Source organism: Buteo buteo, chromosome 15, assembly GCF_964188355.1.
Source record: "Buteo buteo chromosome 15, bButBut1.hap1.1, whole genome shotgun sequence".
Taxonomy (NCBI): Eukaryota; Metazoa; Chordata; class Aves; order Accipitriformes; family Accipitridae; genus Buteo; species Buteo buteo.
This window is the reverse complement of record NC_134185.1, coordinates 10,854,102-10,870,048: the sequence shown is the minus strand read 5'-3', so window position 1 is coordinate 10,870,048 and position 15,947 is coordinate 10,854,102. Positions and strand designations below refer to the sequence as shown.

At 37.4% G+C, this 15,947-nt stretch overlaps 1 protein-coding gene across 6 annotated transcripts in view; it reads left to right on the top strand.

The window, feature by feature from the left end:
- SYNCRIP (synaptotagmin binding cytoplasmic RNA interacting protein) overlaps positions 1-15,947 on the top strand; it is a 49,731-nt gene that overhangs the window by 25,490 nt on the left and 8,294 nt on the right. For all 6 annotated transcript variants that reach the window (XM_075046564.1, XM_075046563.1, XM_075046566.1 and 3 more), the window contains exons 3-10: positions 275-393; positions 579-686; positions 2,421-2,534; positions 2,622-2,798; positions 7,869-8,004; positions 8,901-9,106; positions 14,189-14,338; positions 15,653-15,774. In XM_075046564.1, the coding sequence (XP_074902665.1) occupies positions 275-393; positions 579-686; positions 2,421-2,534; positions 2,622-2,798; positions 7,869-8,004; positions 8,901-9,106; positions 14,189-14,338; positions 15,653-15,774 (1,132 nt within the window). The remainder of the gene's footprint in view (positions 1-274; positions 394-578; positions 687-2,420; positions 2,535-2,621; positions 2,799-7,868; positions 8,005-8,900; positions 9,107-14,188; positions 14,339-15,652; positions 15,775-15,947) is intronic.

Sequence of the window (15,947 nt, the reverse complement as noted above, 5' to 3'; positions counted from 1 at the left end):
TGAAAATAAACTTGGCCCGTGTAACATCTGGGTTTCACAGAAGTCATAAATGCAATAACTGTTAATCTTAACTTTTTTTTTGACTTTTATTAAAAAAAGGTTAAATACACTTAAATATTTACCTTTAAGAGGACTAAGTAATTTATTAGGTGTAGTAACTTATGTTAATCAGTGATTGATTTAGGGGTCACTGAAATGTGTTAGATGTGTTAAATGTGGTTAAACAAAGGTTGCTGCCCAAATATAATTAGTAATTTTTTTTTCTTTTCTCTAGGGCTAGTTGCACATAGCGATCTAGATGAAAGAGCTATTGAAGCTTTAAAGGAATTCAATGAAGAAGGTGCATTGGCAGTGCTTCAGCAGTTTAAAGACAGTGATCTCTCACATGTTCAGGTAATGTTAAGCAATTTAGAATATAATGTTGAGGGGTAAACTGCAAGTTGATTGGCAAGAGGTTTGCTTAAGTCTCTTCAGTGATCCATATGCGATACGTAAAACAAGCACAGTATTGGTTCAGGGTAAAATTAGATTCTGGCTTGTCATGTTTTCAGACCTGAAGATTAATACATCTTTTGCAGAACAAAAGTGCCTTTTTATGTGGAGTCATGAAGACATACAGGCAGAGGGAAAAACAGGGGACCAAGGTGGCAGATTCTAGCAAAGGACCAGATGAGGCAAAAATTAAGGTATGTGCCTAAAAGATAAAAGTTATGCGGTCTGTCTGTGGTGTTTCAAAGCTGTTGTGACAGATACCTTGATTCATTTGGAACTGTGCTTTTCTTAAAAAGGCTATTTTAGAGTATTTGTCATTACTGAAAGCTGTCTCTTGCATTTTTGTCTTACACTTCTTCCTCTTTAGGAGGAAAGTTAATATACTCCTAATTACTGGAACTGAGTGTATATAAAAGTGAAAAAGATTTGACAGTTTGCTTTACGTCTAGTTGAGATAGTTATACTATTTCACAGTTAAAAGTTTTTGGAAACTTGTCAGCATAGATCTTTGAGTTCAGAATGCATAACTTCAGCTGCTGGTGGTTTTTTGTTTCTTTTCTTTTTTGTTCTCTGTTTTTTCCTTCAGTTTGGATTTAGAACACCTCCACAATAGGGAGGAGATACCACATGTGTCTGAAAAAACAGACCGTAATGGATTTAGGATTTAGCCCACTTCTTGTGACATAATCGCTGTTCTCATAAACTGTACCCCAAACTGTCTTAGTAATGGACATGTTATTTCTTGGTCCGAGTCCTTGGCTAGCAAGAGACTCCTGTCTCAAGAGTTAGGCATACTATGATTTATTTTAAAATTCTGTGATTAGCAACTTTACCAAAGCTTAAGGAAGTGAAAACAATTTAAGCATGCTTAGTTGATGTCTTAAAAAGCGAGAGAATCTTTCATCTTTGACTTTTCATGTGTAAAGTGCAAAATGAACCTGATATATATTACAAATGACTGTGCAGCTTGTGAAACTAGAAAATCTTTTTTTCTCCTGACTTTGAGGCTGAGATGCCATTAATTATAAATTCAAAAGAACTGATACAATTTTTTGTCACTACCACATAAAACAACAATAATATGAGGTCTTTGTTTACTAACTTAAAGTAACATAGCTTTTATTGCTGATGGCTATAGCATTTTAAATAACTTTGCAATTTTCCAGTTGTGAAATTACTAAGTCTTGATTATAATTAGGCTTGTTTAATGTGATGTTTCTTTGTGTGTAGAGTTGGTTTGTCTTTGTACAAAATTATTAAGAAAGACTAATTTCAGAGGAGTTTCTCATTATGTATTTGCATACTGAATTTCATCTAGCATTTTAAATTGGTAGTACATCTGTAACTGTATGTAGTGATTCTAGTGAGGATCACTTGTACAGGGATGCTGTATGTGCCCACAAGGAATTTGGGGGTGGGGGGAGAGGACAGGAGAAGGGAAGTAGTACTACCACTTAAGTGGCTGGATACCCGAAGCAGTCGGTACAGTGTTCCAGGGGTGTAAGCACTTAAACATGTGTTCTTTAACTTCACACTTATGAGTAATCTCATTAAGTGAAGGGAACTCCTGTGCATAAATGTTGGCAGGATTGGACATGCCAAAACAAGAAGTGGCTCAGACTAAGATCTTTCTAATTAAAGGGAAGCTTGCTATTCTATTACTTGGCCTTTTTTTTTGTATGAAAATGAAGGAATTGGGAAAACTGTGTGAAACTCTTAATTTTCTAACAGTATTTCTTTACCTGATAGTTCTAATAATTGTTTTGCAAGTTTCTTGTTGAAGTACTAGCAGTAGATTTGTTTGCCTGTGGGAGTTTCAGAGCAGTAAAGTTTAAGAGGAATTATAAGCATGTCTGTCTGTCAGTGAAGTGCATCTAAACTATCTCAATTTGTATATGATTTTAAAATTTTAAGTTTCTTACTTGAAGGCACTCTTGGAGAGAACCGGCTACACTCTTGATGTGACTACTGGACAGAGAAAGTATGGTGGACCTCCTCCAGAGTCCGTATATTCAGGACAACAACCTTCTGTTGGTACAGAGGTAAGAAGAAGGAGATGTTTATGTAGATGTATTCTTATTCATTGGAAGTATTTTTTTTATAAACAACACTCTGTATGTCTGTTGTAGATATTTGTGGGCAAGATTCCAAGAGACTTGTTTGAAGATGAACTTGTTCCATTATTTGAGAAAGCTGGCCCTATATGGGATCTCCGCTTAATGATGGATCCGCTAACTGGTCTAAATAGAGGATATGCTTTTGTCACTTTTTGTACTAAAGAGGCAGCTCAGGAAGCTGTTAAACTGGTAAGTTTTCTAACTTGGACTTTTTTTTTAAGAACACTAGCTGGCTTATACGCAGTTGTCCTGATCCTAATGCTTAAGATGAAACTGTCATTGTTAGATCACTTCATAAATGCCCACTAGGTGTTTTTAAATATTTCTACATAGTGTATAAATTTTTACTGGCTGTGTTAGGGACAGGGGAAAAAAAAACCAAACACCCGATGCCCTGCTGTTTGGTCCAGTTAGATGAGCCCTTATTATTAGCAAAAGTTGTATTAGCAATAGTGGCTTCTTGAGCTGTCTGCATCTGGATGAGTTTTGGGGAGAAGTGGTGTGCGGGCTGCTGTGGTACAAGGGAAGCATTGGTCAGGTTGTTTGCGATTTCTCATTTGCTTGTGCACCAGCAGGGGGCCCCGTGCTGGAAAAATGCTCCTGAAGTCACAGAATTTCGTAAGATACTTCAGATGGGAAATAATCACTCTTGAGTGTTAAGGTCTGTTCTGTGCGCTGCAGCTGACTGGAAAAAGTCATAAATCCTGGCAGGTTAAAGAACATTACCTCTGTTTTATGCAGAGGTGTGAAATAGTTTGATATAAGGAATAGGCTACTCTTAATAAGCTTTCCAGTGCTTATGCATGAAGTATCCATCACTAAAAAAGAGCGGGGAGAAGAAATGCCACCCTGATCCTTGCACTGCTCCTTTGTTGTCCCAGTGAAGTTGAATTTGAATTTTTTAGTACTACATCGATATGGCCAAGATCAGTGTGTGGTATGACCCTGAAGAGTGCTAACCGTACTCACTCTGAGGTGTACTGATATGGTATTAATATTGTAGGGTTAAAATCTCTTGTTTTGTAGTAAGGTACATCTTAAACCATCAAGGTACCCTATTGACATATTAGTAATGTAAGTCAGTTGGTGGAGGCAAATCAAGCTGAAGATGGGAATGTGTTCTGAAAAAGTATAGAAATGTCTACATACAGAAATCTCCGGTATATGCTGTTCAGCTTTTTAAATAAGAACAGCTGGTGTTCCTGTGCACAATCCAAATATACTGAGGATAACTGTGTATACCTCTTTGTACTTTCATTGTCAACCTAGCTATTTATATGGTGTGTGAACTCTTTAAGAGTTAATGCACATGACTTGGCAAACAGTGAATCAAATCAAATATGTTCTCAGAGGCACCTAGTAAATGAACAAGAAGAAGTTTTTCTTCACTTAGCTGGGTTTTGCTTAAAGGCAGCATGCTCTGAAAAGTAATTCAGGTTGTGTTTCCATAAAAGTAACATCAGATCCTAGCCTCAGTCTTCCACTAAATGATAGAAAGGAAGGAGGTACTTAGTGTCCGTTTATATCTCATCTTTGTTATGCAGTGTGTTGTTTTTCAGTTAAATAGCAACTGAGTGTAACAGTTGAGAAGCATTGCGATTGATGGGGCAGTTTTTCAGCCTTTCTGCTAACCTCTTTGAGGGCAGGGTTAGTTTTAAATTGGATCCTGTGGCATTTGTCAGCTTTTGAATGGTTCCAACCATAGCTGGCTGGCTAGTTTGGTGTATTGTAAGTTTCCCAAGTTGTCTAGGAGTGATTTGCAGAGGTAATAGCAAAACATGGCTGTAGAGCTCAGTTGAAAATTGCAGGTCTATCACTTGTATTAGTTACACATGCGTGGGAGAGGCTGCTGAAAGACCTCTTAGAAATGCTGAACCCTTGGTCCCAGCAATTTTAATATCCTAGTATTTTGACAGGTGGTGTTCTTTTTGATACTACCTGTAATCTTCTGATGTGTATACAACTTATTTCCCAGCTTTCTGGACTCTGTGGGATAGGGGTGGTTCTCTAATTTCCCATCTTCTTCCCAGAGGTTTGGTGGTTTTTTTTTTTTGTTTTTTTTTTTTAGGACTCTGTGAAGTATAGTAAAAATGAGAATAAAAATCTCTGCATTGCCTGTAGGCTTCTGAGTAATAAGACACAGCTGTGAGGTTTTGTCAATACCCAAACTGCAGCAGAGAATAAACTGACCTGTCTTCAGGCTCTTGCAGTTGGTGTAACGTATTTTGCATACAATTCATATTTGCGTGGCTGTTTTACCATCCACAGTCTCTATAACAACTTAATGTAAAACTGGACTAAAATTTTTTGATAAACTTGATATTAACTTACTGTGTTCATTAACCAGAAGAAATTTTGCAATTTAAAAGGTTGAAGCCTTGATTTTGTTTATTCATATGCATTTTCAAGTCACTTAAAGGGAAGAATTCCCTAAATTGTGTTTGAAATACTTCTGGGGCTGTGCTTGAGACAAAAATGAAGTGATGCTATGGCCTGATACTGAGAAGACTTACAGATATGAACAGTAGTTAATTTTATGCCCAGAACTTAATCTAGTGTGGTTAACCCTCACTGGTTAAGTAGAAATGACATCTCAGATGTTCACACAAGCACTGCCTATCAGAAGTCTAACTTCATTTTTTTTTTAACCCTAGACATTTTTTCCCTGTGTTCCCAGACACTTGTTACCCTGTGTTTATCTTCTGTTTTAAGCTGTTTTGAGTTAAGAACTATAACTCCAGTTGTATTCTTTTGTACACGAGTTCAATTCTCCCTCCTATTTCATATGAAGTTGTTAGATTTCAGTTTTTCAAAAGATTCTTGAGTGATTAAGGTTACTGTAGACATGTACAGGATAAATACTTGTGAGGTGAAGCTCGTAGGAAAACATACTGAAAACTATAGTAGCATACGGTGTATTTTTGAGTAGAGCAAGTGTAAGCTTGATCAAGTTGCAGGTACAGGTGAGTTAGGCAAATATGCCCCTTAAGCAGTTTGCCAGCTATGTGCAGCAGTACAACTTGCCATTTGCTGTTGGAAATAAGCTAAAATTGCTGGTGAAAGTTTTAAGTGGATAAAATGACAAGACAGACCTTATGCATACTTTGACTTGTTTGTAAGTAGGTTCTTGCATAACTTAGCAAAAAAAAATGTATCATGTTGTCTAGAGGGTAGTAATATCTCTGTTACTAACTTTGGGCATTGATTCAGTGGTGACAGGAGGGGGAAGCAGTATGCTGACATAGCTAATCTGGTAGCCTGACTGTTTTGGCATTTTACCCAGATCATGATTTGGGCCTGTTCGTGTCTAATCTAAGTTTACAGATGGTATGCAAGCTATTTACCTAAAACCCACCAACTTTATATTCAAGAGCACCTAATTCGAAACTGTTTTTTCTATGTTAAGAGAAACATACAATGAAAAATAGTAGTTAATATATTGTACTAAGAAAAAACTACTAGGAGCTACTGTCAGTGTGGAATTGCAATATGGTAGAATATTTTAATTTTTTTTTAAGTTACGAAATACTACTTTGTTGCCAGGAGTTGTACAAGAGGCTCTCCTTGGATTAAATGTGTAGCCAAACTTTGTTCGTAGACTTAAACAAGAAGAGTCGGATAATACCTTCTATTATCCATGTAGAATAGAATATTTCAGTTGGAAGGGACCAGCAACAATCATCTAGTCTAATTGCCTGGCCACTTCAGGGCTAACCAAAAGTTAAAGTATTATTATTAAGGGCATTGTCCAAATGCCTCTTAAATGCTGACAGGCTTGGGGCATTGACCATCTCTCTAGGAAGCCTGTTCCAGTGTTTGACCATCCTCTCAGTAAAAGAATGCTTCCTAATGTAAAGAAATGTTTCCTCATGTACACTTCAGTTAATGAAGAATCAGTTTGTCTTGTTTCCAGATTAATAAACTGTCAGCTTCTTTAAGGGATTTTTTTTTTGAGCTAATGTAATCTGTCTCTTCATTAATGAGTGTAAGTCTGTTTATTAGTGATCATAATATATACAGTCTTCCTGTGCAGCTGTTTCCTACTTTAAAATCAACTATTCCTCTGCCACATGGTCAACAGATAGGGAGATAGAAGTCTTTTACTGTATCCTGCTGTGTTTTGAGACATAATTAGTTGGGAAGGTGCCACTCCAGATCCCTTTCACATGTACAGTTCTCCTTTTAGCTCACTTCCGGTGCAGTTGTCTAGCTTTGAAAGTTTTCAGTGATGTAGTTTTAGTTTGCAGAAGATAAATAAACAAACACCTTCACCCTGATTTTGGTGCAAAAAGCAAGAAGGGGTGTGGGAGAACTTGCTTATGCAGGAAGGTTTACCACTGAACACAAAATAACTCATAGAATAAATAGCTAGATTAAATTATAAAAAGCTGTCCTGCTACTTATCAATAAGATGTTGACCACAAAATGCATTTTCCTAGCTAAAGAACTGTCTGTTCCAGGGCTTCCAGTTGGAAAGGGGTTGATGTACCACCAGTTGACCTCCCTGCTGCTTATTTGGATGATGCATGTCTGTGTCTGCATCTCAATGAAAGGCATTTTTTATCAACAGATGTCTACAGTAATACTTTTTTTTTCCCCTTAAACTGCTGACTTGTTCAGGGTGTCTTCTAAACAATCTGTTATGGGAGAAGCATTTGCACAGAAGTCTTAGGATTTCAAGTCAGTAGAAGGTTGTTCTTGCTGTTTACTATTTTTACATGTATAATCTATGTGCTTTGGAAAGTATTTGCCAGTTGCTCTTGCATATTTTGTGGAGAAGACCTGATTGTGGCTCTCTTTCTTTTGTTAATTATGGAACTTTAGAAGGGAATCTGACTTCAATTGTAGCGCCCATCTTGTGTTATACACAAAGCAAGAATTCATAGATAGAATCTATAGAGGAACTTGCATTTTCTTCCTGCACTGTTGTGAAGGGAGAAGCCTCGACCTTAATGACTTGGACATAAGATTTACCTTTCATGGTTCTACATGAAAAACTCTCTAAAGAAACATGTATTAAGAAAGAGGCTTGAACACGAAGGGAAGAATAATCGTTGACTGAAATTGCGGAGATGTCTTAGCATGGGTATACTTCAGAACAGTTGAATATGTATTGTAAGAATGTGTTAAGTTCCAAAGAATTTAATATGTTACTTAATGCTGTGTTTGCAGAAGTAAAATAATTGGTATGCTGCTGTTGGAGAGGAGTGAAAATAACCTATAATATAACTGATGATTGTCCAATTATTTTTCTTTCAGTACAACAACCATGAAATTCGTTCTGGAAAACACATTGGTGTATGCATCTCTGTTGCCAATAATAGGCTTTTTGTTGGTTCTATTCCTAAAAGTAAAACCAAGGAGCAAATTGTTGAAGAATTTAGCAAAGTAACAGGTAAGTCAATAACTGTGTTTTGTAGAGGTGGAAAGATGTCAAACATGATCAGTGATGAACTCTCTTCACCATCTTTTGGCTTATGGTTGAATGATGACGAATCCAAACGAAGACCACTCAGCATTTGTCCTGACTTTCAGGCGTTTTATTTTTTTTAGAACTTGTTATGCTGAGGACTGAAATGTTTGTGATTAGACTAGATGTGTGGTTCCAAGTTTTACCTAGAGAATGTGTGTAATGTTTAAAAAAACCCCAAACATTCAAAGAAATAGACGGTTAATTATTTCAGTACTAATGGATGTTTTAAAACTTCTCAAGGCAAAACTGAAGCAGGTTGGAGAACATAATAGTTCTGTGCTTTAGAATTCTTAGTGATTTGATAAGGAGATAATGGCATATAAACTGGGAAAGGTAACACTTGATGGCTTTCTCTATTACTGACTGATGTACTTCAGATTCCTTGGAGCAACACTGGAACTTCAAAGATGTCTTAAAATCATGCAATTTTGATCTCTTGTTTAGACATCCATGGAAAAAAACCATGCTGATAAGTGGTGTGACTTAGGGGTTTGAGAGAAGAACTGACAAAGCACAACTTTTGGCTGCCCTTATCTCTTCTCCATTTAGTTAGAGGAAAGGTACTCTTCCATAGCGACTAAACTTTCTTCATATAATAAAAATGGAGCCTAAGTTGGGATAGTCTAATGTCTCTCTTTGAAAATGTTAGTCTTAAAGGTAGGGAAATCTCATTATGTGCATGGTCTCAAAAGTGTAGTGTGTTTGTGCTTTTTTGGAACCACTTGTCAGATGCATGCTTACCAGAAAGATAATCCCTACTTTATAATACAAATTCGTGAATTGAAGCCATAACAAATAAATATTTTGCTTAATTTCAGAGGGTCTTACAGATGTCATATTGTATCATCAGCCTGATGACAAGAAAAAGAACCGGGGTTTCTGTTTCCTTGAATATGAAGATCACAAAACTGCTGCTCAGGCCAGGCGTAGGTTAATGAGTGGCAAAGTGAAAGTTTGGGGAAATGTTGTTACAGTTGAATGGGCTGACCCTATAGAAGACCCAGATCCTGAAGTCATGGCAAAGGTAATAAAGCTATAAGGGAACCATAATATATTTAAAGTGCCTTGTTCCAAAGTAAATAACTTCCTGACATTAGCCCAAGTTTAAATAGTGTCTTTCAGCCTTCCTGACAGAGATGTTGTAGGCGAGATGATAAAAATATGAATCCACTCTAAAACTGATGTGAATTCTAAAGCTCTATTGACTGATGTTATTTTGTGCTGCTAAGGCTGAATGTTGAACATAATTCTTGCCAAAATGACACATAGGCCTCATGTACTTAGTTCTCATCTGGAAGTGGTGGTGGTGACTCCAAAAGTTAAAATGGTTTTGTAGCTTAATATTTGGAGGGATGGAAATCTAGATACACTCACAGAACAAGCCTTAATTCTTTTTATGGAGGGATGGAAATCCAGATACACTCACAGAACAAACCTTAATTCTTTTTAACCCTGGAACTTTGTCACTTCAGAATTGGAACATGTCAGCAAGATAGACGAATGTGTTTTCAAAGTTGCCTTTAGCAGTTACTTCTGAGAAGTTAGGCAATTACTTTGTGTTTGGAACTCTGTATCTTTATTTTTAATTTTGGGGGGAGTTAATTCCTTAAAATACTAAGACTAGTAATATTTTGGATTTCAAATATTTCAGTAAAACTGAAGTCTGGACTGTTAACATTTTGAAGTACATTGTAGCAGTTGTTTTATATATGTGTGTGATATTTTGCCAGAAACGAATTACCTGAATTTTTTTCCCATCAGATAATGCCCAACCCTGTCTTTTTCAGTTATGTTGTGTAGCTGAGTTGTTTAATGGAAACTCCTAGCTAGCCCCCATATCCTTATCTCTTTTTCTTTGCTTGCTTTTTGTTTGTGCTTTTGCTCTCATCTGAGACGCATCACTTGCTGGAGTCCTACTTTGATGGACCTAGTAAGATAGCTTGGCTGGGATCTCCTCTTTGGTGAGCCATAAGGGAAAAGTGTTGGGGTGGGGGCTCGTTTTAGGGAAAAAGCTGCTTTGTAATACAGGCAATACAGAAGCTTTTGGACTACCCTGTCTGCAGACTTTATTTTTCTTGCCTGGCATCATAGACTATCAGCAAGTGGGGAAGAGTCTTGCAGGTAAAATTTGTTGAAGGTGGCACTTCCTAAATATGGCGGCCTAGAGAAGAGGCCTAATCCAGCAAACTGTTAAAATAAATGAACAGGAACTAGTGCTGACATGATTGAATAGATAAGCAGGAAGTGATAGGGGACATAATCAGGTATCTTTCCTAAGTAAGTTTACAGATATGGGGAGTGAAAGGCTAAAGAAATTTAAAGCTTGACAGTGGTTTGCCCCATTTAACGTACAGTTTTTTGAATGTGTTAATGCCTTTTATTGTTTTGTATTTAAAATGGGACATGAAACGGGAAGAAACATAAATACAGAAAATGTGCAGATAATCGAATTGTATACTTCTAGTGCTAATATGCCAAAGATAGGGCATGGAGCTTGGGTTGAAGATGTATGGAAAAGTGGGACTATGTGAATGAGAATACTGAAAGAGTAGACAGCATCTAGCCTGTGTCTGAAGGCAGAGGTTGAGACAAGCGTTGGTGTCTGCCCTTTCTCGCTGGCTGTGTCCCTTAGTTTATTCTTGCAGCAGGGAAAGTATCTACTCCAGTCTTGCTTGCACAGGGAAAGTATCTACTTCAGTCTTGCTTGCCCACTTACTGTACATTTGGAGAAACTCTGACCACATCTGGCACTTCTGGAAGTCTTAGATTTACTTCCTGTTGTTTATTGCTGTCTCTCTCCTAAGAGAAAGAGCAGCTGAGCTGCTGCTGCAGTCAGTAACCTCCCAAATGTGAGCTGCAGGTAGACTGTCAGTCGGGAGCAAAGGGAGAGCTATTGACCCATGTCATCTTACACATTCCTGTGGTAGAAGGCTCTGGAGGAGTAGGAGCAGGTTGCTTTATCAGGATAATCATCTGATCGGTGGTTTTCTTGTCAAGACTGCTAGAAAAGCAAGTCCATAAGAGCAAACTATGAGGAAGACAAATTCACTTTGTAACCAGAAGGTGACCAGCATTGTTCTAAATACCTTGCAGAAGCAGCGTGTCATTTCATCAATATATGGACACCTACTAATTTAAATTTCTGAAATATTTACTCGAGCCTTTTTTCCTTTCTCCTCTAGACTTTTGCTTAAACATTGTGGAGAGTACTGTATGGATGCATACTTAAAATTTAAATGGGCTGTTACCTTAAATAAGAAGTACCTTGAGCGTGATGAGATAGAAAGCTAGATTCTGAAGCTAGACATATGTGCTACAGGAGATGAGTGCTTGTACTGACAGATCAGAGTATAACTGGTTAAGTAATTGATTTCTGGTCCAAAGTGAACTTTTTTCCAACTTTAGTAGCTGTGTTGATAGCTTAACTTCTCCTGAGTGTTACTTTGATGCCTCTTAGACATGTAGTGCAGGTAAATTTCTTAATGTTTTACTGGATTTCTGTAGCATGGCTGAGGCTACAGAGGATGTTCTGGAGTGGCAGGTTAAGCAGCTAAATAAAGTCTTGTGCTTGTGGCTGCCTGGTAAATTACAGGACAGGAGACGGGGCTAGTAATCCTTGGAGAATGTGGTAATGAAGTCTGAACTGTTCGTGCTGTAGGTAAGAGGAGGAAAAGGAGCAGATCCCAGAAGTTTTGGGTGTACTCTAATCTTAAGCAGTTTTAAAAGTGAGTTCTGCCTTTATGACAAAATGCTGCTGCTGGTTATATTGCTTGTTAGATGTGTATTTACGGATTCTTGGTGTTGCAGTCTATGAGCCTTAACGAAGATGGTGACTTTCTTCCTGCCCCCCCCCGGCTTTTCCTCTTTAGATAGTAAAAATGGGTTCATCTTCTCTCAACCTACTCTTTAACCTGCCCCCTAGCTTTGACATCTACCTTGACTGGTTCAGCTACGCTTTTAACCTGTAATATGACCAAAGGTGTTAAAAAATTTCAGCTGTTAGAGATAATTGGATTCATCTACACTGGAAAAAATTTATATTAGTTTCTTTTTGCTTCTTTAAAAAATGTTGTGTTAGTCGTTGTAACAAAAAAGTGATGATTTTTGAGGTTTTTGATCATGTCTGACGCTGTCAGTCATTGTGGATTTATTAGTGAAGGCTATTTAGGATTCCTCATAAGATTCTAGTTTTCACCCTTTCCTAAAGTACAAGAGTAAGGAACAGTTGATTGAAAGTTACCATTTTTTAAATCCGTTGATTACATCACAAAACTTCCTGTAATTGATTTTCATGAAATAAGGTTAAGGTAGCAATTAGGACAGTTTACTGAAAATGGTTATTACATATGGGTTACAAGAAATAAAGATTGCTCTTGCCATCAAGGCATGTAGGAGAAGCTTAACACAGGATAGGAAGCAGCTTACCTCATGGAGCTGGCTATGACACTTAGCTCCTGAGAATCGGCAAGAGTAGCTATTGCCAAAGACTAGAGTCGGTACAGTGGTTCACATTTATGATCTGTAGTATCCCTTTTTCCAAACTCTGCATCCCATCCTAGTTCAGCTAGTGAGCGAGATGAAGATTTGTGGAAGTCTGTTCTGTTTATTTTTAACTTAATTACATAGTAATTCTTATAAAAAGGGTGTCTGGGTTTATTGAGTTCCTGTATGTGGTGGGAGTAGAGATTATGGCTCTGGTTCAAAAATCGAAGCATGCTTTATTTGATTCCTTCACACCCTGCGTTATTTGTGTTGACCTTCAGGGTTAGGAGTGGTAAGTCAGTGCTGCCACGTACAATGATGTTCACATTGTGTCATCAGCTAATTTGAAACCACTAGTAGTGAAGGGGATGTGAACAGAAATTGCAGGTCTTTGCAGCTGATGTGCAGCTGCATTGTAGGAAGGTAAGACTGTGAGCCTTCTTTGGCAGTAGGAGAGGATTAGGCTGTCAGCATGGTGGCAGTGTATGGAAGGGACTCTCCCCAACAAGTCAGAGAGGCTTGTAAATTGTGAGAACCCATGGATGTCATCATGTAAACGTGCTAACGTACAGTCATGTAGTGCAGCCTCAGTGTGGGTGCAAAGATGAGTCTTTGAATACTAACGGATTGCTAATGTATATGATTCCTGGTGTCCAGTGTACATTGTCTGCTATATTTAAGACTCTTAGTTTAAGCCTTCCTCAGACTGCTCTATATTTCTTTTATCATAAGTAGTTGGTGGTTGATGAAACTTTATATTGATGACTTAGTTACTGTCAGGCAGTTAACAGGGCATATATCAACAGTTGAAAGATAACCAACCTCTCTGATCTTGTAAGCTGCATAGCAGTCTTTGTGTAGCTTAAGAGCTATATTGCATGCTTTACAGAGTTGGGGAAGGGAATAGATTTTCAGATTTACTTGGAGGTTCCTGTTTCTCAAGGGAAGGACACAGTTTGACTTGTGAGGAAGTACAAGGGTGACTTGGCAGTGTCAGCCTTAGTATCCCCTTCTGTCTGCATTCTCTCTTCTAGCTGTGGCTTCAAGTCACTGAGTGCTCCTCAGGCAAGCACAGTCCTGATGCTAGGTATTTGGTGTAGCTGTAGCACAGGAAACACAAGGTAAGCAGCTTGAAAGCTGCAGGCCTGTACCCTCTGACCTAGATATTATAGTGATGACTGTTCTGCAAATACCTGAGCAAAAACTTGTCTAAACAATGAAATGTTTCGGTAAGTTAATTATTTTGTGTGTAACCAATCCTGGTTGCCTCCTTTCAAGTTTGAAAGTGTTCTGAGTTGAAAACTACTGCTGCTAGGATTCTTTTAAACATTAACACAAATTGGATTGACTTTCAGGATACTAATACTTACGTAATTATGTTTGAAAACAGATGTAGTATTTCTGTCAGTCAGGGAATTTTGGAGCTAACTCATGCTGTATGAATATATAAATATACATATCCACATATATAAAAAGCTGTACATAAAATGTAACGAAGTTTTCAGTACTGCCAATAGCAATGACTTGCAAAACTTCATTCAGTATTTTGGAGTTAGATATACTTCTAACTTTTGTTGGTTTTGTTTTTTGGTTGGTTTTTTTTTGTTCTGTTTTGGTTTTTTAGGTAAAAGTTTTGTTTGTACGCAATCTTGCCAATACTGTAACAGAGGAGATACTAGAAAAGGCCTTCAGTCAATTTGGAAAGCTAGAGCGAGTGAAGAAGCTAAAAGACTATGCTTTTATTCATTTTGATGAGCGGGATGGTGCTGTAAAGGTAAGTAAAGAGGACTGTAACTCTGTGTGTGTAAGTAGTGACTAAACATTTAGAAGCTGTATACTTTTAACTTGAGAAGAAGCTCCTTCTGGAGAAATCGTAACACATTGTCAGTGATAACTTTGTCCTCTCTGGGTGTCTCCTAGGAAGATGCAGTTGCTAGTTTGAAAAGCGGGTCTTAGATGCACCTATCCTAAGTAATTCTGCTCATGAGTATCTAAGATAATCATACATGTTATCATTTCAAACAGAAGTGTCAGAAGTTGAATGACTCTTCTCACCAAATTATTGGGACAATCTAAAGCAGTTTATCTAGGGCAGGTGATAAAAACTTAGGTAATCTTTTTATTTTCCAGGGACAGAATGACTTCCTTTTTATGGTGTGGAATAAGCACCTTTTTCTTTTTGATGAGAGATGCTGGACAATTGACTAATTGTCATTCCTCGATTTTGCTAGCCTGGTCTTGGTGTTTTTTCTCCTGTCATCTGTTGTTAGGAAGGGGAAGTGTAATTCCTCTCCTGCCTGTAGTGTATCGTATTTTTTGTGTTCTGTGGGAGGATACAGGAGGATTCAGTTTTTCTTACTCATCCAGATGCCTTAAATCAGATGCTTAGGAAGATGATGGAAAGAGTCTTTTCATAGGATATGTATCCTGTCAAGGCTTAACTATGTAGAGTCCCTAAAAGTGGTAGAATCTTTAGGATTCCCCTGCTTGAATTTGACTTGTAGCAATTACTGTGACCCATGGGAATTGTACGTGTGCGTGTTAGCAGGGTTTTTGTTGTTTGGTTTTATTTTTTGGTGGTGCTGGTTTGTTATGGGTTTGGTTTTGTGGTTGGGATGAGACTGTTAAATTCTAATTTTTGGCTTCTGGTTTAAAAAGGAAGTTACATTTATTTCAAGTAAAATAAAGGAATAAAAACGTATACTGATCTCTAGCTTTAGTAGTGTTTGTGTGTGTGTTGACATTAGAAATTTACTGCTGTATTGCAAAATCTGTACTTTCAGAGGACAGTTCTGTCACTTCATTAATTGAAACAGCTTGTAAAAATTGAAGCCTACTTACAGTTTTGAGTGGAAGGTTTCTCAACTGATACATGCAGTCCTGGGTTTGAGAGCCAAGTTAAGAGGAAATGTGTAACTCTGGAACCTATGATACTATGTTGTCTGATTATTTTAAAATTTTTTTAGATTTATATTGTTATTTTAGGTCTGGATAACAAATTTTAAGATGCATACTCTAAAAGATAGAATAAAATTAAAAACATCAGATATGCTTAGAAGTATATTTAAAGTCTGGTTAATTCCTTCAGGCAATGGAAGAAATGAATGGCAAAGATTTAGAGGGAGAAAACATTGAAATTGTTTTTGCTAAGCCACCAGATCAAAAAAGGAAAGAACGGAAAGCTCAGAGACAAGCGGCTAAAAATCAGATGTAAGTGTAAATGCATGCACATATGTTGTGTTACTTCTGAAAGACGTGTACACTCCTACAGAATTGTAACTTCTGCGTATTTTAGTAGGTATGCTATAGTGTATACAGGTTTTCTGGCTTCCCTAAAAATGTTGGATTCATTTAAGTTGTTTGAATTTTACTTAAGATCTAGT